General features: G+C 39.0%; 1 protein-coding gene across 2 annotated transcripts in view; it reads left to right on the top strand.

Moving 5' to 3' along the window:
- The window catches only part of EOGT (EGF domain specific O-linked N-acetylglucosamine transferase), a 45,248-nt gene extending 25,059 nt beyond the window's left edge, over positions 1-20,189 (top strand). For both annotated transcript variants that reach the window (XM_021007568.2, XM_021007565.2), the window contains 8 exons: positions 2,916-3,008; positions 3,997-4,068; positions 4,216-4,302; positions 4,974-5,042; positions 9,401-9,462; positions 12,105-12,224; positions 13,679-13,781; positions 18,016-20,189. In XM_021007568.2, the coding sequence (XP_020863227.1) occupies positions 2,916-3,008; positions 3,997-4,068; positions 4,216-4,302; positions 4,974-5,042; positions 9,401-9,462; positions 12,105-12,224; positions 13,679-13,781; positions 18,016-18,162 (753 nt within the window). In that variant the 3' untranslated portion in view covers positions 18,163-20,189. The remainder of the gene's footprint in view (positions 1-2,915; positions 3,009-3,996; positions 4,069-4,215; positions 4,303-4,973; positions 5,043-9,400; positions 9,463-12,104; positions 12,225-13,678; positions 13,782-18,015) is intronic.
- The last annotated feature ends 7,497 nt before the right edge of the window (positions 20,190-27,686 follow it).

Below are 27,686 nucleotides of genomic sequence, written 5' to 3'. Positions count from 1 at the left end.
TAATCTCCATTTTATAGATGAGGAATTTGAGGCAGACAGAGGTTAAGTGACTTGTCCAGGATCACACAGCTAGTAATTGTCTGAGGCAGGATTTGAACTCTGGTCGTCTTGATTCCACATCAGGCAACCTATCTACTTGACACTTAAAGGGCAAGGCATTGGTCCCAGGGGGACCAGAAGAAGCCTCCTGCAGAAGGAAGCTTTGCAAGGAAACCATATATTCTCAGAGGCTGAGGTGAGAAGGGAAAGTATTTCAGACATGGGGGGACAGCAAGTGCAAATCTATAGAGATGGGAGATCCGATGGGTCGTGTGTGAAGAACGGCTGGTTTGGCTGAACAGTGTTGTTCATATTGGGGAAGAAAGTACAAGTTGCAAAGGGAGGAAGAAGTCAGGTTATGAAGAGCCTTAAATGTCAAGCAGAGGAATTTCTGTCTGATCCTAGGGGTGATAGGGGCAGGTCTCAGACACTTACTAGCTGTGTGACCCTGGGCAAGTCACTTAACCCTGTTTGCCTCAGTTTCCTCCTCTGCAAAATGAGCTGGAGAAGGAAATGGCAAACTGCTCTAGTATCTCTGCCAGGAAAGATACTATGGGGTCAGGAAGAGTTGGACATGAGTGAAATGACTGAATAACAACAGAAGGAGTAATCGGGAACCAGTGGAGTTTAGTGAGTGGAGAGATGGCGTAATCAGGCCTGTGCTTCAGGAAAGTCATGTTGGCAGTGGAGTGGGGGTTGTGTTAGTGCCAGGAGAGACTTTAAGCAAAAAAATGCCGTGAGTCTACAAATGGAAAAAAAATTCCATTGTGTTGCTTGTTTATTTCTCCATAATAGAAAACTTAAATCTGGAGGAGAAAGGGCAGGAAAGTATCTAGAGGGATATCTTGCTGAATTATACATCACACCTCTGAAAAGGAGATAAATCAGAATTACTCTTTCATTATTAAATTTCCTTTCCAAATGTACCTGATTTTGTTTAAAGGAAGGGTCTGGAAGTACCTTTTCTAATTGTACCTCATTCATTATTGAGCCTTGGCAGAGATGTTTCCCTTTAGGTGATATAATGAAGAACCTTTCTTCAGAACTCATCACAGAGACTTGGAAAGGAAGGTTTTTTTTTTTTAATCACTTCATCTAACAAAACTCAGTAGCTTTGATAAGACTGTGACATCTGCCCAGATGTGCACAGTACAGAATTACCATCACCATTGGTTGAATCTTACAGTTCAATATATAAATGAAACAAGCTAACCTCTTTTCTCTCAGTGGATATTTTTATGTGGTATTGCTTGCAATGATTTTTATAGGGAATTACGCAAGTTAGCCATCAATCATTGATGAGGTTAATATCACAGACTTCATATAGGTTTATATATATATATATACACACACACACATTTCAATGACTCATTGTAGGATTTTCTTACTATGAGATTCCTTTTCTAAAAATAAGGGAATTAGCTAAATTATCCATCAATCATTGATGAAGTTAATATCACAGACTTTGTATAGGTTGTATTTATGACATTACAGTGTTTCAGTGACTCATTGTGGGATTCTTTTACTGTGAGATTCCTTTTCTAAAAGTAAGGGAATTAAGCAAGTTACCCATCAATCATTGATGAAGTAAATATCACAGACTTCATATAGGTTGTATTTATGACATTACAGTGTTTCAGTGACTTGTGGGAATCTGTTACTAGTAATCTCCTTGTGGTGTCTAGAACCCACACGAGTGATATTGTACACAAATAATAGATAGCAATAATGAGAACACCGGCATTTTTAGAACGAGCCAGTATTGTGTATTGGCCAAAGATCTGGCTTCAGAGTTAGAAAGCTGCCTCTCACGCCTGCTGGCTGTTTGACCCTGGGTACATCACTTAACTTCTCAGGTCCCTGGCAACTCTCTAAGACTTTAAGTTGTGGATCAGGTGCTATTCTTCCTTTGTGGAGGGAGTTTTGTCATGGAGAGTTACCTATGCTAATGAATTCATAGGTCCAGGGCAGGAAAAAAAAAGTCATGGAGCATATTCAAAGCCCTTTATGTGCCAGCCCTCCTAGTATCTCATTTGAGCCTCACAACAGCCTTGGGAGGTGGATACCCCAGATGCCATTATCTGTAGTTTACAGAGGAGAAAGCTGAGAGTCAGCGAAGTTAAATAATTTGGCCATGGTCACACTGTTAATAAATGTCAGAGACAGGATTTGAACCTCTCACTTCTTGATCCCGAGGTTGACTCCAAGTCCAGAAGTCTACACATCACCTTGGCTTTCTTTCAGTTACATTGTAAGGACCACCTTCTTCATGAAGCTGTTCCCAGTCCCATTAACCCTTGTTGTTAGTGTTAGAACGCCCAAATCTACCTCGTATTAATTTTGTATTTGTTTTCTGTAGCTAGACATAAGTGTACACACTGTCTCCCCTATTAGAATGTAAGCTCTTAGAGGACAGGAGCATCTTCCCTTTGTCATTATAGCCCAGTGCCAAGCACAAAGCCTGGCATTAAAAGATGCTTGTTGGATACTTAATTATGATTCACAGAAAAACAAACACCAAGACAGGATATAGCGAATCTCACCAAGTGGGTTTGGCAGGAAAAGTGATGCGTAGACTACTCTTGTTGCTGAAATATTACTTCTGATATGATTCACTAATACAAATGGGATGGGCACTTTCTTGGGTCTTTATTTTTTTTTTCCTGACTATCAGTACCCAGGGTAAAAGAATGGATCAGTCATTTGGTTACATGTTTTAACTAGCAATTCCTTTATATATACGATTGACTACTTTGGATCACCAAAAAGAGAATGTTAAATGCCTGGGCAACCACTTATGTAGCCTCTTTGAAAAATCCAAATTTCCCTCAAAATACCTCTGTTACAGTGATGTGTGTATGTTTGTGCATTTTCAGAGCTCCTATGGATATGGGGACCTGTTCAGTGAGACTTGGAAGGCTTTCACTGACTATGACATCATCCATTTGAAAGAATATGATTCGAAAACGGTATTGAAAACTACACAGATATGTGCCATGGGCACATGATTTACCTGGGAAATGAGGGCATATGATTATCTTTGGTATAGATTTCTAGTTTATCATTATAATTTTAAAAATAGAATGTTTCCACTTACTGACAATCAAAAAATGTGTCTTTCTGAAAGTTCAGTTCTTTACCATTTCACAACATGCCCTTTCAGAGAACTTTGAGAAGGTGCCCCACCTCCCAACTCACACTGTTTTGCAGAGCTGGGGGACATTTTTTTTAATGTGTTGATTAGTTTTATTGAATTTTTTTCCTCTTGTTCATATTTAAACAAAGATTCTTTGTTGGAAGGGATAGCTCTCTAGGAATGAGAGGGGAAGAGATACAGCAGGAAATGTAGGTGATGGAAAAACAAAATGTATCAATAAAACTTAATAAAAAGTATCATATGGTGGGTAGACAACAATCTTAGGAGGCAGAGAAGTGAAATGGAAAAGGAGCTAAATTTGGAGTCAGAGGGCATGGGTTCAAATTCTGGTATTGCTTCCTTGATAGTTATATAACCTTGCATAAATCACTAATCTCTAGACTCAAATTCCTAGGTAAGGAGTCAGATAAGGTGACCTCTGAAGTTCCTTTAAGCCCCAAGGCTATAATCTTATGGTCCTTTAGGATATAATCCTAACTTTTCTTATACAAACATCTACATATATCTATGTTATACAGACACATACCTACACACATGTATATGTGTATATATTGTGCATATACACACATGCATACTCATGTATGGATATATTTTACATATACTATACATAGGTATATATATGCATGCACATACATATATAGTATCTACATAATACATATACATACACATACATATACATTATCTTTAACAAAATAAGTAATAATACAATACAACATAGATAATACTAATGTGTAGTTTTCCAAATTACTATGTAGCCTGTAAGATCTGACACACCAATTTTAAACAACCTTTTTCTCCAGGTGTGTTTCAAGGAAGCTGTCTTTTCTTTACTTCCCCGAATGAGATACGGGTTGTTTTACAACACACCACTGGTGAGTATTTTTGAATAACTGAGTATATAAATTTATACTGTAGGGACTTGGTTCTTAGCAACTTTCAAGATTAGGTTATGCATCGACAAAACCAGCTTTTGGGAATGGGATCGAGCTGGGGTGTGACAGCTGTGACTTTGATTTCAGATCTCAGGCTGCCAAAATACAGGATTATTTCGAGCATTTTCCCAGCATGTGTTGCACAGACTGAACATCACACGGGATGGACCACAGGTAAAATCTATATCCTGTGTGTTCTAAGCTTGGCCTTTCCCCTTGCTGACAATTAAAACCAATAAACAGAAGAAATTCTGTTGATCTTTTTTTTTTCCTGATCTGGGAGGGTGGGGCATCAAAAGTCAAGCTTTTATGACTTTGTGGAATGATCAGTCACCAGGCATGTGTCTTTGAGGGAAGAATGCAAATTCTCCCCCAGTTAGCCTTCCTCACTTCTTTGCCCATTGACCAAACCAAATAAAACAAACAGGAACAGTGAAAAGGAAGAAAGATTGTTCCTCCTGTTAGAATGTAAGCTTCTTGAGGGCAGGACAATTTGGATTTTACCTTGGCTGTTGTAGTGTCTGCATAGAACCTGGGACATATGATAGTTAGCCTTAAGTGCTTGTGGAATTGGCATTCTCTGTCCCTTGGCTATGATGAATTGGTTTTGTTCACCATGGGACTAGATTGGCTAGTGATCAGAGGAAAAGGATGCTTAGAGAATCCTGATCAAAAGAATTTCTAGAATTGCGTCCAATTTAGTGAGTTGCAGCTGGCAAGTTATTACATGGTATGTCCCCAAAGTCTTAGATGCTAAAGATCACAACTGCACGAAGACTTTTGGGACACTCTGTCTATCTAGCATAATTTGTCTTTTCTGTCTTTGTCTTTGTCTTTGAATGCAGGATGGAAAAATCCGTGTCACTATCCTCGCCCGCAGTACAGAATATCGGAAGATATTAAACCAGAATGAGGTTGGTTTTTGCTGAATATTTTGGTTACTGTCACTTTGAATTTACTTTGTAGTTCTTTTTGTATTAGAGGAATTTTTTTTTAATCTAAACTAGCTTTTAAAAGCATAATAAAGTGAGTGCTGGACCTGGAGTCAAGAAGACCTGAATTCCAATCCAGCCTCAGACCCTTACTTTGTGACCCTGGGCAACCCTTTGTTTCAGTTTTGACATCTGCAAAATGGGAATCATAATAGTGCCTACCTCATTCATGGTAGTCAGCCCCCTACCCAAGATCCAATGAGCTTCACCCCCTTTGGGATCAGTTTTCATGCAAATAATCGCAGAGAAGCAATTTGGCTGAGGTGGCTAGAGAACTAGTCTTGGAATCTAGAAGATCTGGGGTCAAATTCTGCCCCTTCCAAATACTGGCCGAGTGACCTCAAACAACTCTGGAGGACCGCAAGTGAAAGAGGAGGTGTTGCTTTGTGTCAATAGAGGACATTCCCCAGCCTGATGAAAGAAATAGACTCATAGTTCTAGAGTTAAAAGTTATCTCAGAGGCCACCTAATCTGGCCCTGCCCCCTTGCATTTTATAGATGAAGAAAGAGGCCCAGAGAGGTTAAGAGATTTACCCAAGGCCACGCAGGTAGTGAACATCAGAGGCAGAATTTGAACCCTGCTCCTCTGACTCCAGAGCATCTTTCCATTGTATCATGGCTGCCTCTGGGATGGTTATTTATGTGTAAATTGATCAAAAAAGGGAAAAGCTCACACAAAATGACAAATAACCTGGGTTGGAGGGGAGTGGAGAGCTCTGCTATTCTCCCTCAGATGTGTGCTGTCATATACTCCACTAACAGTCAGTACAGTAAGAGGAAGCCTGGTGCATTTGGGAGAACACTAATTTTGTAAACTGAATTTTATTTTTTCAAATAACAAAAAATCTATTGTCTCTTCTTCATCTCCTCCACTTCCATTGGGAAAAAAAACTAAATCCTTTTTAACTAATAACCATAATTAAGCCAAACTAATTCCTGAATTGGCTGTGTTTAAGAAATACGACTCAGTCTGCACTTTGAGTCTATCACCTCTCTGTCCAGAGGCCTTTTATCATTGGGTTCTCTGGAAATGTGGGTGATCATTGCACTGATCGGATTTCTAAGCCTTTCAAAGTTCTTTGTCTTTACAATGCTTTTGTCATAGCATAAATTGTTCTTTTGGGTCTGCTTACCTTCTTTTGCATCAGTTCATATAAGTCTTTTTTTGGGAGACTGATAGAGGATGGTGCCTATGTGACACTAAGTCCTAGACTGAGAAGAAAGAGTGTGTAATCTGCTATGGTTACAACTCTTGGAGAGACTCATCTGGTCTGGTTTCCAGGCCTCTTTCACTGGGTCAGCTCATCCGCCCTGTTTAACCTCAGAATGAGAAGTAGAGTTCCCCTCTGTGAGATACTGGAGTGCAGTGGGCCTCTCATATAATGCTCAAAGTATCTCTTCTCTGGTACACACATGCAAAATGTAGATGATGGCTACTGTATTGCAGCCTGTGAGCATATGACAGCCAAGATGGACGTGAGAAATGGTATCATCAAAGAATAGAATAGCAGGACCAACTTCCCAGCAGGAGACAGGCTCACTCCCTGGCCCTTGACTCTCAGAGTCCAGGTCTCCCTTACGGGACCAGTCTCATAAGGTAGGGGTGGGTTTGGAGGCAACACCAGGCTACTGGAATGAAGGTGGAGAGCTCAGTGTTGTGCAAAAAAGCAGCAGATCCTGTGCTACTTTCCCCCCCTATTTTATAATTATATATCCCTCCTTCCCTACCCAATGGGACATTCCTTATTATAGTAAAGGAGAGAGAAGATTGCTCGATTTGAGTTTGAGGATTTGGGTTTGAATTCCAACTCTGCCGCTTGCTACTTCTGTGACCTTGGGCAAGTAATCTCTCTGTCTCTGTCTCTGTCTCTGTCTCTGTCTCTGTCTCTGTCTCTGTCTCTGTCTCTTCCCTCCCTCCCTCCCTCCCTCCTTTTTTTGGTGAGGCAGTTGGGTTTAAGTAACTTGCCCAGGGTCACACAGCTAGTAAGTGTCATGTGTCTGAGGCCGGATTTGAACTCAAATCCTCCTAACTCCAAGGCTGGAGCTTTCTATCCACTGCCCCACCTAGCTGCCCTAAGTAATTTCTTTGGGCCTTGATTTCCTAATCTATAAAATGAAAGGTTCTTAAACTAGAGTCTGTGAAATTGTTATTAAATTTTTTTTCTGACATCTTTGTTGTTGTTTATTGTACCTGGCTCTTTGTGACCCCATTTGGGTTTTCTTGGCAAAGATACTGGAGTGGTTTGCCATTTCCTTCTCCAGGTCATTTTACAGATGAGGAAACTGAGGCAGACTGGTTAAGTGACTTGCGCAGGGTCATACAGCTAGTAAGTGTCTGAGGCTGGATTGAACTTAGATTTTCCTGACTCGAGGCTTGGTGCTCTCTTCACTGCACCACCTAGCTGCCCATTTTGATAGCTCTTTCAGTATAATTGTTTTCCTTCATAATCCTGTAGATCTTATTTTATGCATTTAAAAATATTTTTTTGAGAAGACGCTTATGACACAAAAAAGGAGTAAGAACCTCTAGCTCTGATGGCTTCTCAATTCCCTCTCATCTCTAATGCATGATCTTATCATCCCATGATATTTGATCTCATAAAAACAGTTCAGTGAGTCTAATCAACATATCAGGCTAATCTGACAGTATAGGCAGTGTTCCACCTGTAAACCCTCACCTTGGGCACTGAGGTTTTCAGATGCATTCTTCTCCATCTCTAGTTCATGGGTGGAATTTGCTCTTTCAGTTACGGATTTTATGCCGGATATGATATGACCATATTCCTTTTAAGGAATAGACTTCATGAAAAGCTAGCTGGTAGATATTGAAGAAATGACTTTCTTTCATAATTGGATTTGTAAATTACTGATAAAGCCCACATGCATTAATCAAATTATTTTTAATGAAATTTCATCCTTCTTCAGGGCTTAGGAAAGGATATGTTTTTGTTGACAGCTTCTATGATATGGTTGGAAATTAGAATTGTAGGGTCACAGTTCTAGAGTTGGAAGGGACTCTAGAAATCATCTAGTCCGACCTCCTCATTTTACAGGTAGGGAAACTGAGGCCCACAGAGACTAAGGATCTTCCCAGGGTCACAGAAAGAGTAAACAGTAACATGAGAATTTTCATTAAGAGCCCACATCTCCAGATTCAGCGTGCTTTCTAGGGAAACACTGCACTTTCCAAATAAGTATATTTGCAGTTCGATGCTCTAGGGCCTGGTGATTCCTTCTGAAAAAGCTCAAACTTGATTAATTCTCCAATGGAAAAGGAAACTCAAATTCCCCTACTCATTTACAGTTATCCCTTCTACATTTTGGGGTTTAGGGGCATGATATCCCTGTGATCTGGAAAATCTCCGTAAAATTTTTTTGGCTCTCTCTTCGTACCAGAGAAGACATCTTGATTTTTTTCTTTTTCTTTTATGGGATGTTTACAATATTTTATTGCAAAATTTAAGTTAAGTATTTGGTCATAGGCTATATTATACAATTACATATATGTATGGATATAATTATATATATATGTATATATATAAATTTCTGAGTTTTTAAACTTTGTTGTCTGCTAGCCTTCATGTATTGTCTGTGGCTTCCTCTTAACTCCCACCAAATTCCCATTTAATTTCTTATGCTGGCCCAAGATATATCGAAAATGCAATGGGGAAAATTGCAATATGGTAGGGAAAACTGTAGTCTTCCTTCAGCTCTGATGGAGATGGTGTATTCATGAAAATCTTGGAGCTGTCTAGGAAGGAAAACTGTTTTGTGAGCATTTTAGGAGGGAAATCATTTCTATCACCTTTTGTCGTAGGTACAACCCTGTAATATGTTACAGGAAACTTGCTAGTTCAGGGCTTCGGTCATTCATTATTACCAAATGGGAAGTGATTTATAAGTCAAGGTAACATAACTGTGGTTTTAGCAGGATGAGACCCAGTGACCTCCTTTTGTTAATGGAGTAAATGTTTCAGTCTAAAAGCATTCAGAAGGTTTCCTCAGCAAAGAATGACCTTGGCTTGAATTTTCAGATGCCAGGTTAACATTTCTAGTGCTGGGAAAGGCACAGCACTCACTTGTAGCCATTAAGACATTAAACCCTGTAATAGTAGCATCCTGAATCCCAACCTCTTTTTTGTGTGCTGGTCAAAAGCTGGATGAGAAAGCTCTTTCTTCATTTAAGATACATGTGACTTTAGCTTTGATAACTTTTTGGGATGGTGAGAAAGGAGATGAGTGAAAGAATTTCCAATCTAAATGTTTCTCTTTCTCCCTAGCTTGTAAATGCATTGAAAACTGTGTCTGCATTTGAGGTCCGAATAGTAGATTATAAATACAAGTAAGTATGGAGCTGCCCCTTATACCTGTGATAACTTTTGCTTGAGCCTCATTAATGGGGAGCCAGGCCTTTTTAGCCTCATGTCATCTGTAGACAGGGAATCATTAAATTTTTTTTTTGCTTTTTTTTGATGGGCAATTGGGATTAAGTGACTTGCCCAGGGTCACATAGCTAGTAGGTGTTATGTATCTGAGGTCAGCTTTGAACTCAGGTTCTCGGGATTCAAAGGCTGGAGCTCTAGCCACTGAGCCACCTAGCTGCCCCGGAATCACTAATTCTTCAAGTGTTTATGGAAGGCAGATTTGCATTGGGATTTTAAATCCATCTTGCATATGGTCTAAAGAGCCTTAGTCTTGGTTACATGGTGATGTTCACATCTATCACTCACGTGTCAGTGAATACCACTGGAGTGGGGTTCTGCCATAGAGGCTAGAAATATGTGGGTATTGCTTGGACAGGGACAAAAACCAAATATTTATCATGTACCTACTTTGTGCCAGTCTCACTGGAGACAGAAAAATATTTCTCTCTTGTACTAATAATCAATTATTGAAAATAAAAGGGAAAACTCAGATCTGTTCAAAAGGTAAAGAAGTTTAATTTAAGTGAGTTGATGGATTCTGGCCCATTGTATTTTACTCAGACAGGTATGGGAAAAAGTGGATTCTATAAATAAGTCTCTTTGACCAAGACTGAGCAATCAGAGTCATGTCCCCCAGACTCTCATTAGAATAAACCCACCTCTTATTATTTATTAACCAATCAGAGTCGATTACCACTCTCAGGAACGCCTACTTTTTGAGGGCATATAAGTATTGAGTGGGTTCCATGAGGGGTCTTTGGCATTTGAGAGTGTCACTGACCCCTTTTATTAATTATATGCTAGCATGATTAATAAAATGATTAATTACTGAGAAACTATGTCTCTCAAACTTTTTATGTCATAAGATACAAAGATAAAAATGAAAAAATAGGCCCCCTGCCTTCAAAGAGCTTACATTCAACTCAGGATAGATACCATATGAAGCCCTTACTCAGTGTGAGTGAAACTTTACACAGCAAAGGAAAAATGTAAGCAAATATACTAGTGACTCTCTGCTGAAACTTGTGAGTAGCTGGCTTTCTCTGCTCACTTGAGGTGGGGTTCCTGCTCAATCAACCGGTCAGTCAATCAACAGATTCACTTATTAAATGCCTACCAGGTACCAGGCTTTGTGCCTAGTTCTGGAGATATAAATACCAAGAATGAAACAATCCCTATTTGTATGGATCTTACGCATTTTAATAGGGAGACAACAAATACTTGTTTTGGTATGTACAGCATACATAAGAAGTGAATAAATACAAATACACATGAAATGGTTAAGTATGAGGTAGTCTGGGAGGGAGGGCACCAGTGGCTAGGGGAGATCAAGAAAGGCTTCAGGCAGCAGATGGTGCCTGAGCTTCTTCTTGAAGGGTGAGAGGGATTCTGTGAGGTAGAGAGGGAGTGAATTCCAGGCATAGCACTTGACCAGTTAGCATTTACTAAGCACCTACTGCTATGTACTTGGCACGGAGGACATGCAGAGACAAAAATGAAACAATCCCTGCTGTCAGGGGGAGCTGAGTGGCACAGTAGACAGAATGCTGGACCTGGAGTCTGGAAGACTTGGGTTCAAAACCTACCTCTGGTTGTGAGGATCTAAGTAAGTCACTTGATGCTTTGGTGTTTTGGACAACTCTCCAAGACTTTGGGGGTTCCTTTCCTGTCGGGGTTGGCTTACGTGGCTGCTGAGGTCCCTTTCCACTCTTAAATTCGGTGATTTTTGTGACCGGATTGCAGAGCAGGTACCATATTTCATCCACACCAGTTCCCCATACCAGTAAAACCATGGGTTAGGTCTAAACAAAACTTGAAGGCAGCTATTATACACACCATCCCCCTTCCAAGAGTCTTAGGCTAAAGGAGGAAGACCATTTAGGTGATGATTGTTAACAGGTCCCATCCAAAGATGGCAGCCATAGAAATGAATGGATTCAAGGGAGATTTTGGTGGTGGAATTGGCAGCTTGTTGAGTATTGGAGGTGAGGGAGAGGAAGAAGTCAAGGAAGATGACTTTGCCTTAATTCCGTGATATGAATTTATTGTATTTTACTAGAATTGAGGTTTCTAAACTTGGGTGCCTGAAAGAACAGCTATATTGTTCACGCAGTTCAGAGCTGTGAGACATTTATTAAGCACCTGCTGGGTACAGCTAGAAGTGATAATAAAGTAAGTGTTATGGAGATAAAGGACTTATTTCATTTGGGTCTTTGTGTCAGAGGCAACAGACTTTAAGTGGCTAGATAACTGGCCTCAAAGCCTGGAAGACCTGGGTTCAAATCTTGCCTCTTACTCATACTGGTAGGGAAACCTCTCAGTGCACTGATGAGGATGTTCTTTATCTGGTAGATAGCCCTCTAGGCCAATGAATGACATGTCCAGTCCTTGTCCCTGTCCTTTCCTACTTAGCATATAGTAGGAGTCTAATCAATGCTTATTGAATGGAATTTTATAACCTGATAGCAGATGATACAAGCATTTCTCATATTCCAGCTCTAACCGAACTTTTCCTTCTTTCCTCCCTACATTTTTCTCATGGCATTTCTCCTATGTGCAGAGAGATTGGGTTTTTGGAGCAACTGAGGATTACGCACAACACAGACATATTTATCGGCATGCATGGAGCTGGCCTGACACACTTGCTTTTTCTCCCAGACTGGGCTGTGATTTTTGAACTGTGAGTCGGACTATAAGTTGATTGGGTCCAGCCTTTATTCCTTATGCTGGGCCCGAGCGTGGTTATGGGTTGTCATCACATGGGGATGTATTTTGCCGCTCATGAATGTCCTTTACTTTGACGAGTAGACGAACTCAATGTTCATCCATGGAGAGTCCTTTTTCCAACGTCACCCAGTGAATACACCAGGAAGATAAAGGAGACCTCAGGGCTCTAAATAACATAACGCTGTTGTCTTATGTTCTGGAGCATGCCTCCTGTCAATGTTATTCTTTTATTTTCTCTGCTTAGTTTTACAGAGATAGCCTGATATAGTGGATAAACTGCTGAACTAGGCGTCAGGAAGACTTCCTTTCAAATCCCCCCTTCTGACACTTACTAGCTGGATGATCTTGGGAAAGTCTTTTCCCCTCAATGAGTTTCAGTTTTCTCATTTATAAGATGAGGGAGTTGGACTCCATCCCATTTCTAGGTCTGTGATCATATTAGGGATTCATTCTTGGACTAATTGCAGTCACTAGTAGTAAGATGACAAATTATTAAGGGAAAAAAAACACCATAGGTTCTCAGTGGTCAGATTCCAGTGCAAATTATTCTCTACGTACTTTGAATCCTAGGTTAGCTGTGTTATTATTGGTTATCATTGGGCCTTAGAATCAACTCTAGAGTTGGAAGGGACCTCACAGACATCTAGTCCAATTCCCTCCTTTTACAAATGAGGAAATTGAGACCAGGTGAGTTTATGTCTTATCCAAGGTCACCCAGGTAGTGTCAGAGGTGAGATTTGAACTTAGAGCCTTTGGCTTTAGAACCACTGCTATTTCTATTGTACCATATGCAATAATTGTACTTTCCAACCAGTTGCAGAGCTATTGGTGTCTGGGTAAAATATCTAGATAATTTAAGCAGATTATCTGGCCCACCAATATGTGGTTCATTGCCTCTGCTCTTTATTTCTCTGCCTTGACTTCAGAATAATCATGATAACTGGTATTGATAGAGTACTTTCAAGTTTACAAAGTACTTTTACAAACATGATCTCATTTGAACTTCACAACAGCCCTGTGAGGCAGGTAGTAAGGGAATTAGCTGTAGTTACAGATGAAGAAATTGAGGCTGAGAGAGGTTGACATACCCGCCCAGGGTCACAAAGCTAGTTAGTGTCAGAGGCAGGTCCAATGTTCCCTCTACTACCCCAGGCCTCATCTCTTAATAGATATGGCACTAGTATTTAATTTTTATCATCCTTCTCTTAAAGACAGACCAAATAGTCCATTTCTGGTGACCTTTGAAAAATGATTTTCCCTTTTCCTTATTGTTTAGAGATTGAAATCTGTTTGTGCCCCTAAAGTTGTCATTTTCAAGGAGCTTTTTATTTTCTTAGGAATTGTTTTCAGGTTAGAGGATGATAAAGATTTTGTGAGGACATTATTTGTGAAAATCTTTGTTTCTAGGTACAACTGTGAGGATGAACACTGTTATTTAGACCTAGCCAGGCTGAGAGGGATTCACTATGTCACCTGGAAGAAAAAGAGCAAAGTCTTCCCTCAAGATAAGGTAAATCCTGCCTGTCTCGTATTCTTGTTTTTAATTTGACTAAAATGTTAGGCTGTCCCCCCGTAATAAAAGAAAGGGGAAGAGAATAAGCATTTATTAAATGCCTACTATGTGCCAGGCACTTTTCTAAGCACTTTACAAACATCATCTAATTTGAGCTTCACAACAGCTCTGGGAGGTAGGTGCTAGCTAGAATTATTCCCATTTTACAGTTGAGGAAACTGAGGCAAACAGAAGTCAAATGACTTGCCCGGGGCTATGCAGATAGTAAATGTCTGAGGCCAGATTTGAACTGTGTTTTTCCTGACTCCATACCCAATGCTTTATTCACTGAACCACCTAGCTGCCTCAGTAATAATATTTCAATAGCTTCTCCTTCTCTCCTGCTGAAAGTTTTACAAAGTGCTCTCTGTACCACAACTCTGTCAGGTGGATAGTAGAAGTCATGCTTATACATGTAAGGCATACATTACTACTTTAAGTAAATATATTTAATGAATTAAATACTCACTTACTTTAGCCTAAATACAATTTTTCTCTGTTAATTGGTAAGTTATTTTGGCTTAAAAGAACAAGAGTTAGAACAAGGAAGTCTTGCTAGTTTCCTAATTCAGCAGAAAGGTAAACTCTTTGAGGTCAGGGCAAACTAAATACTTTGTCTTTACTTGCCTTTGCACTGGTATCCCCATTGTATTCCCATTGAAAAGAATGCACACTTCTTGAGGGTACAGACTGGTTTTTATTTATTTACCTGTATACAGGCTATTTTTTTCAGTCCCTTATGTAACACTCCTCACCCAATGCAACCTCCTCAAGTTAGGGAAAATTTTGGTTTTGTGTATCTGGATAGATAGGAGTGTGGTACTAACTCCCCAACTCTCTTTCTCTATGCTTTCTCTTTTCCTGAGCTGGCTCACTCACCCCAGTCTGTACCTGCTCTGGTAGGTTAGAATGCTTTTCCAGAATGAGATAGCCACACTCGCTTTCAGAATGCTCAGGATTGCCGTATTGTGGGAGAAAGACATATGTTAACCCTTAAAATTGTATTTCATAAGCCCCCACTGGTGTGCTTCCCATTTATAAAATCAGTCACAATGACACCATTAACTTTTAAAAAATTTTATTGATTTTTTTTTCTTTTTACGTATCCTAAATTTCTCTCTGTAGCTCCTTCCCAGAGAGCTATTTCATATGACAGGAAATTACACCAGTAAGACATAAACATGAAACTACTAAATAAGAAAGCAAAAGCAAACATGACCATAAATAACATTTACTTAATAGAAGGCAAAAGTAGAAATAATCAAAATATAATAATCCACTTGTAAACCTTGGCTGCCACTCTTTCCCAGTGGCACCGATTTTTAGGATCTGAGGCACTGAGGCACATAAATAGGAAATCCCATGTTTTCCTAGGAAAGCTCAAAACTCTACACTGCAGGTCTTGATATCTTTTATCTCTGGAGGATAGACTATACCACACCCCACTTACTGGGTGAGACTGTTCTCTTCTTGGATGAATCCCCTTCTCTGCTCCTAATATGCCTTTAAAGCAGTATTCAGCTCTTTAAGCCAGTTAGCAGCCTTAAAAGCTTGGGGTATCCTGACGCTTTTTAAGCAAAAAGCAATTCCCTTTAATTCTGAAACCTGCAATGCTATTCAGAATTTGCTCTTGCTAGGGTCTGGGGGATTCCTGCCACTGAGCAATAGAGGCCCTTAAAACATAACATAGGCAAGTCTTTCAGGTGTTTCCTCTCTCTCAAGCTGTAGATGGAAGACATAGAGAGCCAGCTCTTGACTCACAAGGAAGGATTATACTTTCATCCAATCAGCTCTTTTAACCAGCAGAGTTATCCTCCAGTCACATCAGATCTCCGCATCCACCACAAAGCCACTCTCTACCCAGTTCAGCTACTGTCAAACTCTTGACTCATCGGCTTCTCCCTGAGGTCTTCTGGGTTCTGTAGCCTGATACTTCGACTTCTTCTCTCAGCATCTTTTCTGATCTTCCTGTCTTCTATGGTTGCTGACTCCTGATTTAACTTCTGATTTCTAGCCTCATTCAGCTTCTAATGACTAAGTCTCTTGATGAATAGGGAGTGACCCATCTCTAACTTAGCCTGAAAAATGAGAATTCCATATTTCTGTCAGAGATGACACATAGTTATTATGTAATAGTCCCAGAACAGATCTTTGATCCAGAGTTTTAAACATCATGGTCTTGAAGAGTCAGATTCAAAATAGCTACTGGAAATGGCTGCACTGCAGCCATCTTCTCAGAACTCTATTTCTCTCCTCAGCAGCCCTCCCCTATTTTTCTCCTGGGGGTTTGCTTTCCTCTCTGGTTATTTCAGCACAGTCTATGTGTTCTCCCCAGCTGTGTTTCTTTTTGTTTCACACAAAATGTCCTCTTTTCCCCCTGCCCCTTTCAGCCAATAAAATGTCCACCTCAGAAAAGGGCAGTGCCTTGCATTGGACTTTGTATCCCTAGCACCACTAACAGGGCTTTGATAAATGTTTATTGAGTTATGTAATTATAATAATCAAGCCTGGTCCAGAATAAGAGATATAAGAATTCACCCTCCTCCCTTTGCAGAGATAGAGGACTATGGGTATATAGAACATTGCATAAATTGGAAAACTTAGTTGGCATTTTGGTTAGCTTTCCTGAATTGCTGCCTTCCCTTCCTTTCTTTTAACCGTAACCCTAATATATACTGTGAACTATGCTTTATATGGCAAAAAATAAAACTCTAGCCAGATAAGTAGATTTTCTCTTCAGAAGGAAACAAAACAACTTGTGAAGTGGTGATTTTTAAAATGATTTGGGCTCCGTTATATCCTCCTCTCTGGGTAGAGGATAGGAAAGATTTATTGGGAAATGAAGATCATGTAAAAACAAATATATCAATATTTTAAAAAATGGTCAGCTAAGTATTGGGACTGGACGTGTATTTTCACCCATATAGAAATCTGCTTGGTGAGGAAACTCATTAGACAAGTGGAGGTTGACATGTTCTCTGTAAATAGGCTTCTGGAGTTACCTCAAGCACTGAGATTTGCTCAGTTACATAGCCAATAAGTGTCAAAGGCAGGATTTGAACACAGTTCTTGGCTCTGAGGCCAGCCAGCTTTCTAGCCACTGTAGCATACTGAAGGAATTGAGTTTTGTAAGTCCCTTTCCCCTCCAAACATCCAGTCAATTTTATTCAACTTTTCAAGGCTGTATTGAGCAACTGCTAAGTTCCAGGCATTGGGTTAATCCTGGGAAGACGAAGACAACAATTAAACAGTTTCCACTCTCAAGAATCTCACATACTATTTTGGGGAAGTGCTATTTAGCCAATCAATGGGATAGGAAGATATAGCCTGAGCCTATGATTTCATTGTGCAGGGAACTTCCAGAAGAGGCACCTTTCTCTACTAGGGGAAGTCAGCACCTTCTCAGAGCAGCATTATGGCCACTAATCCATACAGAAGTATCCCTGAGGATCACATAGTGACTGAGTTTTAAAATGTTATATTATCAATGTTTTATTGTATCTTAATTTATCTTGTTAAATATTTCCTGATTACATTTTAATCTGGGTCAGGCTGCACTCCCACTGGGGTCTGGCAATATGTTTGACACCTCTGTCTGAGAGATTTGCCTAGAACAGAGGTGCTGGAACCAGATTAAAATGTAGATGGAAAACGTTTAACAAAATAAGAAAAAATATAATACAACATAGCAAATGTTAATTTGAGATTTTCTAAGTCAATATGTGGGCTGCAGGGATCATTTCTATTTCAGTTTGCTCAAAACACTGAAAAGTTAAGTTATTTGCTCAGGGTCACACGTGTGTTAGAGGTGGTATCTAGCTCTCTCTCTATTCATGATGCCAAGCTTCTTCTTGAACAAATATATATACAAACATGTATATACATATACACACATAAATACACACACATATGTATATATACACATATACATAATTCACATATATAATTTGTACATATACTTACATATATATGTAAATGAAGTCAACAAATAGGCAAACAAATGTTCATTGGATTGAATTTTACTTCCGTGCCAATAAGCCACCTGGAGCTGGTAGCTTAGAAAGATCCATAAATTGCATAAAGTTAGCAGCAAATTAAAAGAGCCAGTGACAAAATTGCCTTTTTTTTTCCTACATGGGAAGCAAAGACCTAAGGAACATTGGTTGTTCATAAATATTTTCTGTTTCTGCAGGGTCACCATCCAACTCTAGGAGAGCATCCCAAATTTACAAATTATTCTTTCGATGTAGAAGAATTTATGTCTATTGTCCTCCTGGCTGCAGATCATGTATCTCAACACCCAAAGTGGCCATTTAAGAAAAAACACGATGAACTATGAAAAAGAAATGTCAATTGTTTTTATCAGTTTCACTGGAGTGGAATGGAAACCAGCAGGATCTAAATACTAGAGCACCCAAGCTCATAATTTTTTTTTAAAAAACCAAACAAGTGCCATGTTTTATACCAAAATGCACATCTAGAATGTTGAAGTAGTTGGACTATGGTCTTTCTTGACCATTCTTATATTGTTACTATTTATCAAGACCATTTGAAACTTTTGCACTGATCATTTTAATTCCATTTTGTAAATATTTTCAGGCTCATAAGAATGGTTAATTTTTTGGTTAGTGAAAGTTTCATGGGTGAGTTATTAAGCTTTCTTGCCTCAGAATATGTAAAGGTTTTTTGTTTTTGTTTGTTGTTGTTATTTTCAGTTTTATAGTATGATAGTGATTGTAATTTCAACATCACTTCAGCTTGTTTCTGACATATATGGATTTATAGGACCAGAGATATAGAGCCCAAAGGAATCTCGAGGCTGTAGGATCAGAGGAGCATTGATTCTGGGCTTGGAGTCTAACTCTAACTCAGGACAGTTTGGACACTTAGAGAGAAGGAAACTCATGAGAGAGGGAAACTTGGAGACTGACTTTCATAGATAGGTCTGGGGCAGAATTTGAATCCAGGTCTTAATGAATCCAAGTGCAAAATTCTATCCACTATACCTTTAACAAAGAACTTGCCCTTCTTCCCTACAAACTAACCCCAATATGATTTGGGACATCGAAAAAAAAAAAGAATTTCAAGTATAATAAGCCAATAACTCCTTCAACCTTAGTCTGATTTTTCAGTCACCTAGTGGTGTCAAGTATCCTGAGATTAAATTGCATCCTATGCAATTGTGATAGGATGTATATCACTATTAGGAGTCAGGTTTTAATGTGAACTGTGTATTGTATGGCAAAGTATTTAATTTTTCTTGGTTAAGTAGCAGTATTTTGATAAACTTTTCCCTTTAGTGAGGCAAAACAAAACTCCCTAGTTTGTAAAGTGTCTCTTTTTAAAGAAAGCTTAGGTTCTGTTGTTGGGGTAGATAAACCCCTACATCCCTGGGTCACCGTCCCCATGGAAAGATCCAAGTTTTTTAGGTCTTCATATGTTTCTATATTCAACCTGATTGTCAATGTAAAGAGTGTTTTTTTTCCAAATTAAAAAAAGAAAGGATCTATTTGATTAGAGGGATATCATTATGAAAACAGGTAAGATGTTATTTAACTCTATCTCTGTGTGGAAAAAGTATTAGGATCAACTCTGCTATTTATGCCCTTCTTAGGATGCTTCATTTCTGTTGTTAGAATTCATTGTGCTGCAAAATGAGACGTTTACAACTGTCTCAACACTTGCAGAGTTTAATTTTCAAGGCTCCTGACTACTTTTTGTTAAATAATTGTAAGTGACTTCCTAGAGGTTAGGCCTATTTATTATACTGCCTTTGAAAATCCAGATGAATGACTGCAGTACAGACTGTTACACAGGTTGGTTTGGGCTCTAGAAAAATCCTTTTCTCAGAAACTCAGCTGATTGCAATGGATTTTCTAATCACGATTGTTGCTGCTTTTCTATGTGCAGAATACTAAGTAATTATTCAGGAAAACATGCTTCACTCAAAAGGCAAATGGAAAAACAAAGTCGCACTTTGGGGCAGGATCAAAAATTTTAAATGCAGTATTTCTGTATTTGTGTTATTACCTCATTTTACAGAAGTGTCTAGGACAATGTTGTTCCGTAAAATAGCATGGATTTCAGAACATTTAGCTTTTTTAGAAGAAAGCTATATTTATTATACTTTGCACATATTTTAGAGAGAGTGGTAAATTTTATGGAAACAGGAGAATACATCTGATAATTACGTGGTTAAACAGAGGGAGCCATTTTAGCATTTGAAAACTTTAAAAATTTTAAAGTGAAAAGCTTGCTACTTTTATCAATCCAAATTCTTAAGATTAACCTGTAAAACGCTGTGATGTCTTTTGCATTTTTTTTGGGGGGGAACATGCTTTGAAATAAATATTTTTTTGTATTTTATTTTGAATGTCAGTTTTATTTGTAAAATTGTTTTTCTTTTTGAATATTGTGAGTTTCTTTCCTTGGGAATCTTATTTAACTGGTTTATGGCACGTAAATGTTGCCCTGTTCAAGAGACCTTGGTTTGAACAGTCAGCAAAGGAAAATACAACTTTTCAATGTTGTTGTGAACTTACAAGAATACTTGAAATCTGGGGCCATTTTCTTTTCTATTACTCTTGGGAGAGACATCAGAAAGATGGACTAACTTTGTCTTTTATATGACTTCCTTTGTATTTATCTTTCCTATGGACTGAATTCTGATTACAATTGAATTCTGATTTTTTTTTTTCTCAATGTTTTCTGGAGATTAAAATAAGCTCCTGACAGTACTTACTCATGGTGGCCGTGTGACTCTGGGCAAATCTCTTAATATTTCAGGGTCCCCAGATAGCTTTCTAAGACTGATGCTGATTATCATGGGTGAAATAACCATATCTGAAACTCCCAGGGGCACACCAGTGAAATCACAAGTCTGGTCCCCTGGCCCCTATCCTTTGGTGCTATTGTCTAAAGAAAGAATAAGACTTCTAGATACGATAAAGGCAGCATAGCTTGGTGGATGTGGGGCTGGTTTTAGGGACAGGAAGACCAGAGTTCTCGTGGGACCTTGGACACATAATGGCTCTTGTCTTTTAACTCCCCAGTGCCCCAGGGCACTTTCTAAGCCTTTAAGTGGCTCATAAGTTGCTGATCTGTCTGGGTGAAGGGAGTTTCCGTTTCCAAACTGGGAGTCCACAATACTGAGATGGTAGCAGGGCCAGATGCCTCTCCTCCTTCCCAAGACAAAACAAAATATATTATATATAAATTATTATTATACCATACTATAATTGTATTATACTATAATTGTATATTTTATATTATATTACATCATATACAAAAAATTAAAACATAGAAAATGACAGATGATGTTTTCCTGTACCTTACTAGATAAATCAGAGGTCCACTTAGGCTGTGTTTTCACAACAGCACTTCAGAAATTCTGCTGTAGTTTTCATAGTCTACTCTCCCAAAAGGGAGAAGGGGAGTGGTAGTAGTAGTAAAGATGACTACTGTTCTCTTCTCCCATTAGTGTGGGTATCCCCTCCATTAGTGTCAATCACCACCCATCAATGCCTTCTTATCATATGTGATGCTTATCCATATTCTCTCATATATTTCCTAGAGAAGGTGGCCCTCTATGCTGGGAGCCTTTGTCTGCTCTTTTGATATTCCATGGGTATCAAAGATTCTTGAAGTGAGGAGTGGGGATCTATCTGTTACTCCATGCTCTTCCTACATCCCATTCCCTTTTCTGATCACATGTTTCTTGGGCATCCACATTTTTTCCCCCTCTATGAAAGCTTTTATTGAATGTAATAATAAAGTTTTATTAAATTTTCTTTTTTTATTATTCTTAACTTGACAAACACCAAACAATATGAACCTCTCTACATTCAAAGAAGAAAAGAAAAAAAGATTGATATAAAACTGAAATGACTACATATAGCTTGTTTTAAAAAAAAGTATTGATATTAGATGTATTAATATCAACTATTAATGAAAACATTAAATTTAACAGATTAATACCAACATTTCTCTACTTCCCTCTCCCTCCTGAACTTCCTTAGGTTCTCTTTTGTGCATTTTAAAATTGCTTCATTGATTCTTTTTTCTCCTTTTTTTTTCTTTTGACATTACCATCATTGTCTTCTTTTCCCCCATAAAGGTCTCTCCCTTCCAAAAAGAAAAACCCTCCCTTAACAACGAACAAGCAGAGTTGAGCAAAACTGAGTGTCTGAACATGACAGACCTAGGAGTAGTATTGCTGGGTCAAAGAGCATGCACAATCTGGTGTCTTTTTGGGCGTGGTTCTAAATTGCTTTCTAGACCAATAGTATATTAGTGTGCTTCTCCCAAAGCCCTTCCAACAATTGACAGTTCCCTTCTTTGTCATCTTTGCTGCATGTGTCTGAGCTGGAGCCTCAAGAGTTGTTTTAGTTTGAATTTGTCTTTTTTATTACTGATTTGGAACATTTCAAATAAGGTTGTTGATAGCTCACATTTCTTCTTTCATATCCTTTAATTTTCCTCCTTTTTTTTGGGGGGGGAGGCAGTTGGGGTTAAGTGACTTGCCCAGGATCATACAGCTAGTAAGTGTCAATTGTCTGAGGCCAAATTTGAACTCAGGTCCTCCTGACTTCAGGGTCGGTGCTCTACCCACTTCGCCACCTAACTGCCCCCAGGGGGAAGAATTCTTAACCCAACAAGGGATAGCAATTATAGGAAATCAAGTCAGCAATTTTGATTATATAAAACTGAAAAGTTTTTGCACAAATAAAGCCAACATGATTAGAATTAGAAGAGAAACAGTTAACGGGGGGAAAAAAATCTTTACAGGCAATTTTCTCAATAAAAGTCTTATGTCCAAAACATATAGGGCATTGGTACAAATATGTAAGAATGAGAACTTTTCCCAAATAGAAGAAATGTAAGCCCTTAGATACTAGTTGTGTGAATGTGGGCAAGTTAACCTCTTTCCTCAGTTTCCTCATGTGTAAAATGGGGATAATAGCACAGGGTTGTGGTGAAGACTATTTGTAAAGTGGGAAGAACAGTGCAGAGGCCACTTTGTCTCGGTCTGAGTGCAGGAGGGGACTTAATGTTCAACGTGCCTGGAAAGACAGTTTTCAAAGCTGCAGGAGCTTTTCTCCTGGCTTTGGTCGGCCTGTTATTCTTCAGTAGGCTCCTGGGAGGTGTCAAAGGGCATTAGGAGAACTCTTGCAAAAAACAAATAAACAAACAGGGGGGTTGGAGTTGGTAGTTGAAAAGAATGAGCTGGCCTGTTGATTATTTTCTCATGGCCAGTCTGATCAAGGGAAGGGACAGCTCCTGAACGTAATTCAAGATCCCACCACTAGGTGTCAGTAGAAGCCTTTCAAATATTTCCATGATTCTGCAGCACTCTCCAGCCTTTTGCCGTGAATTCAGAGCATTTCATAGGCAAGCAATAGAGAAAGCATTGAGTAGATGAATGATGGGTTGTTGGTTTTTTTTCTTCCTCTTCCGATTCCTGGTTTGAGAGGAAGTAGAAAGAATTATTATGGACAGTTTGCAGATTTAATGTGGAATTTCATAGCCATACCCCACAGCCAAATCCTATATAATTTCTCCTGATTATCTCATGAAAAGCTTACCTGAGCATATGAAAATGATTTCAGGTTACCAGAGCTGCATAGCCAAATACTTTCTCCCTTGCTTTTGAAGAAGTTTGGAGAGGTATGTCAGCAAAAATAGCCCACTTGGTCTTCTATTTATATGCCATGCAGCGTGCTTTACAGTGGAAAGTCAGATTTGGAGTCACAGGACCCAGAATTCAAATCTAACCTTTCCCAAGTCTTAACTGTGTGACCTTAGACAAGCCACTTAACCTCTCTAGACCTCAGTTCCTTAATTTTCCCCCACTTAATAATATTTTATTTTTTTCCAATTACAGGCAAAGATAGTTTTCAACATTTACTTTTACAAGATTTTGCGTTCAAAATTTTTTTCTCCCTGCTTCTCCTCCCCCTTCTTCAAGACTGCATGCAATCTGACGTAGACTATACATGTACAATAATATTAAACATATTTACATATTAGTCATGTTGTAAAAGAAGAATAAGAACAAAAGGGAAAAAGCCTGAGAAAGAAAAAACAACAAAAAAAGAGAAATAGTGTGCTTCAATCTGCATTCAGACTCCACAGTTCCTTCTCTGGATGCAGATAGCATTTTCCACCTTGGAATTGTCTTCGATCAGCATTACTGAGAAGATCTAAGTCTAGCATAGTTGATCATTGCACAGTGTTGCTGTTACCATATACAATGTTCTCCTGGTTCTGCTCACTTCACTCAGCATGTAAGTCTTTCCAGCTTTTTCTGAAATCCATCTGCTCACCAGAATTTCTTCATTTGTTAAATGATGGGGTTGGGCTAGATGGCTTATAAGGTGCTCCTAGCTCTCATTCTGTGATTCACAGACTTTACCTCATGCTTGGGATGTACTCTTTCCTCACCTCTATGCTCTTGGAATCCCTAGATCATGTGAAATCTCAACCTCTATGAGATCTTTCTTGATTCTCCTAGTTCATAAGATCACAGATCTAGAGCTCAAAGGGACTTCAGAGGCCATCTTGTGATTTTATTGATAAAGAAACTGAGGCCCAATGGGGTTAATTGACTCGGTTAAAGCCACAGTCAGCAATAAGAGTCAGGATTTGAACCCAGGTCCTTTGTCTCTAGGGTCAGTGTTCTTTCCATTGCGCCATGCTATCTCCATCTTTTTTGCTTTTTCTATTTAACTGATATTATAGCATGTTTAGTTTATACATACTTCAGATTTACTTATCCATGTTTCCTCCCTCTTCCTTCCAACCCCCAGTAGACAATAAGCTCTTTGAGGCCAGTTACTGTTTTGTTTTTCTGTCACTTTATTCTCAGTGTGTAGTACAGTACCTTGCACTTAGAATCAAAGATTTAGAGCTGTTCGGGATCTTAGAGGTAATCTAGTCCTCATTTTACAGATGAGGAAACTGACATCCAGAGAAATTAAATGATTTACCCAAGGTCTCCCAGGTAGTAAGTGGAAGAGCCAGGATTTGAATCCAGGTCCTCTGACTCCACAGGGCCTGAAGTTAGGAAGACTCATCTTCCTGAGTTCAAATATGGCCTCAGATGCTCACTAGCTGTATGACCCGGGGCAAGTCACCGAACCCTGTTTGCCTCAGTTTCCTTATCTATAAAATGAACTGGAGAAGGAAATGGCAAACCACTTCAGTATCTTTTCCAAGAAGACCCCAAAGGGGGTCACAATGAGTGAGACATGACCGAACAACAACAAACAATATAGTCTCTGCCTCCCAATCCATTACTTGTTTGTTTTTTTATTGTGGAATGGAAATGAGAAGACCTGGATCTAAAGACTATCCAGAAGAAAATACACAAGGTGGGATGAACATCTGGGTAGAAGAGTTGGTGAATACAATAAGAAAAAGACTTGAAGACACGTTAGACCCTGGGACAACCAGGGAGCTTGGGGAGAAAGGCCAATCCCAACATTAGAAAATTGGGGGAAGGCAAAGTCAGAAAGATGAGAACAGTGGTAACAGATAGGAAGCAGTGTTAACGCTGGATGGCAGCAGCCGTTGAGCTCTGCAGACCCAGAGGAAAGCGAGCAATGTGAAAAAACATCAGTTCACAGTGCGGCAGAGGCCAGTTGGGTTAAGAGTGAGGAAAACTTGAGTCCCAGTGAACAAAAGAGGCTTTGGAGCCACATTCACTTTTCAAAATACAGACCATCTAGTCTTTCTTGGGAACCATTGATAACTTGCAGAGAGAGCGTATTTACAGTGTTTGATAGGAAATAGAGTCAGAATCACAATTTTCCTCATAGAGACAGCAGCAAGCAAACAAGCAATGAGGAATCCTTTGTCACTGTTTGGTTTTTTTGGGACTAAAGACCTTAAAACATCTGCTTAGAGGTAGAGGACTATGGGTGTGGACCATTGCAAGAAGATGTCAAACTGTTAATATATTAGTTCTGCTGAAACAATTTAAAAAAATCTTCTGTTATTTAAAAAAATTTTAAGTTAAAATCTTTGTTACAGGGGGATGGCTCCCTGGGTAGAAGAAATGGGAAGGATATTTTCAGAAAAGAAGATGATATAAAAAACAAAAGATATCAATAATTTTTTAAATCTGCAAAGTATCATTATAAGATTTTTAAAAAATTGTAGCCAAGATTGACTTTTGGGACAGTATATTAGGAATCTCAATGTAAGTAGATTGCCTTTCAAAAATCAGCTCATAATATGATCATATTTATTTTTTACTGGATTATATATTGTTAAATATTCTGGATTTTGCAATTCAAATAACAGTATATTGGAAGAAAAGTTTTATGGCTGCTACTGCTTCTTGTGCAAGTAGTAAATCTTTGGGACAGGAAATAAAGAAATAAACCCAGAGAAAGGGTCCCATTCATTTCTTTATGGCTGTGATCTCAGATTATTGAGCTAGCTAATACCTGGGAAAGCTGTTTCATTTGGCCTTTATTGTTCTTTTACTTGCTTTTTGTTTACTTTAATATCACTATGGAAGGAACCATGGCCATAAAATCTGGAGATGTCCCCTTTCTTCCATAGAACTGAGTGTCCTGGTTTGTTCAAGGTAGCCTTAGTAGCAGCTCTCTGTCCGACCCCAGCCCATCCCCATGAAGGTGGAACAGAATTGGGGAACTGTTATCTTTTATTTAAAAATAATTTTTTGGCATATATTGTTTTTATATCAGATTAATTTCTGAAAACCCTCTTCCCTTCCCCAGGGTGCCATCACTTGTAACAAAAACAAGAGAGAGGGAGAGAAGTAAAAAGAGAGAGAGAGAAAGAGAGAGAGAGGCAGGAAAGAGAAAGAGAGGGAGGGAGGAAAAAGAGAAGGAGGGGGAGAGGGACACAGAGAGACAGAGAGAAAGGGAGGTTGTACAGAAAGGAAAGAAAACAGAGGGAGGGAGAAAGAGAGAGGGGAAGAGAGACAGAGGGGGAGACAGAGAGAGAGACAGAGAGACAGAGAGACAGAGAAAGACAGAAAGACAGAGAGAGACAGAGAGGGAGAGAGGGAGAGAGACAGAGAGAGAGGATATTTTAATAAAATTAACCAACACATTGGCAGTCTGACAGCATGTGTAATGTTCCACATCCATAGTCCTTTGGTTTCTTTTCAAAGAAGGGAGGGACGAACATTTTCTCACCTTTCCTTTGGTGACAAGCTTTGTTATTATTTATAGATAGCATTCTTTCTTTTTTTTTCTTTCCATTTATATTATTGTAGTCATTGTGCATGGTTTTGCTTACTTTACTCTGCATCAGTTCACATAAGTTTTTCTACGATTCCTTATTCATTATATTCTTTTCTTACAATAAATACAATAATATTCCATTATAATCATAGAGGATGTAAAAAAAAATTACACCTCATTGGGGGTATATGCCTAGAAGTAAGCTCTCTAAGTTGAAGGTTGCAGACATTTCAGTCATCTTGATTCTGTGAAAATATGTAGGGTAGTATAGGGCAAAAACAAAAACTGTAGCAATCAGTCCCCTAGAGGATTTCAACTTAGGTTTAAAGTAGTAGAGGTGAGACATACTAGGGTAAGTAGTTACTCCTTTCTATACAGTCCCTGACAAATGGTCATCCAGACTTTCAGGTTAAGTAATAACTTGCCCTGAAAACTTCATTTTAACCTTGGTAGAGTGGGTGAGCTGGATTGCTGATCTCTGGGGCTCTTTCTAGCTCCGAAGTTTAAGATCTTAGTCTAACAAGCAGTAACTGCTGTTCAGACTAAAGGACTACCACACTATGCTCTCTCCCTCTCCATTAAGGGGTCCTATTGCTCTAGACTGATGCATTGAGTGACTGGGCTCAATTCTTGGGGAGCCTAA

Source organism: Phascolarctos cinereus, unplaced genomic scaffold (genome assembly GCF_003287225.1).
Source record: "Phascolarctos cinereus isolate Bilbo 61053 unplaced genomic scaffold, phaCin_HiC Scaffold_4;HRSCAF=312, whole genome shotgun sequence".
Classification (NCBI taxonomy): domain Eukaryota; kingdom Metazoa; phylum Chordata; class Mammalia; order Diprotodontia; family Phascolarctidae; genus Phascolarctos; species Phascolarctos cinereus.
Note: the sequence above shows the minus strand (reverse complement) of the source record. Positions and strands in the feature narration are given on the sequence as shown.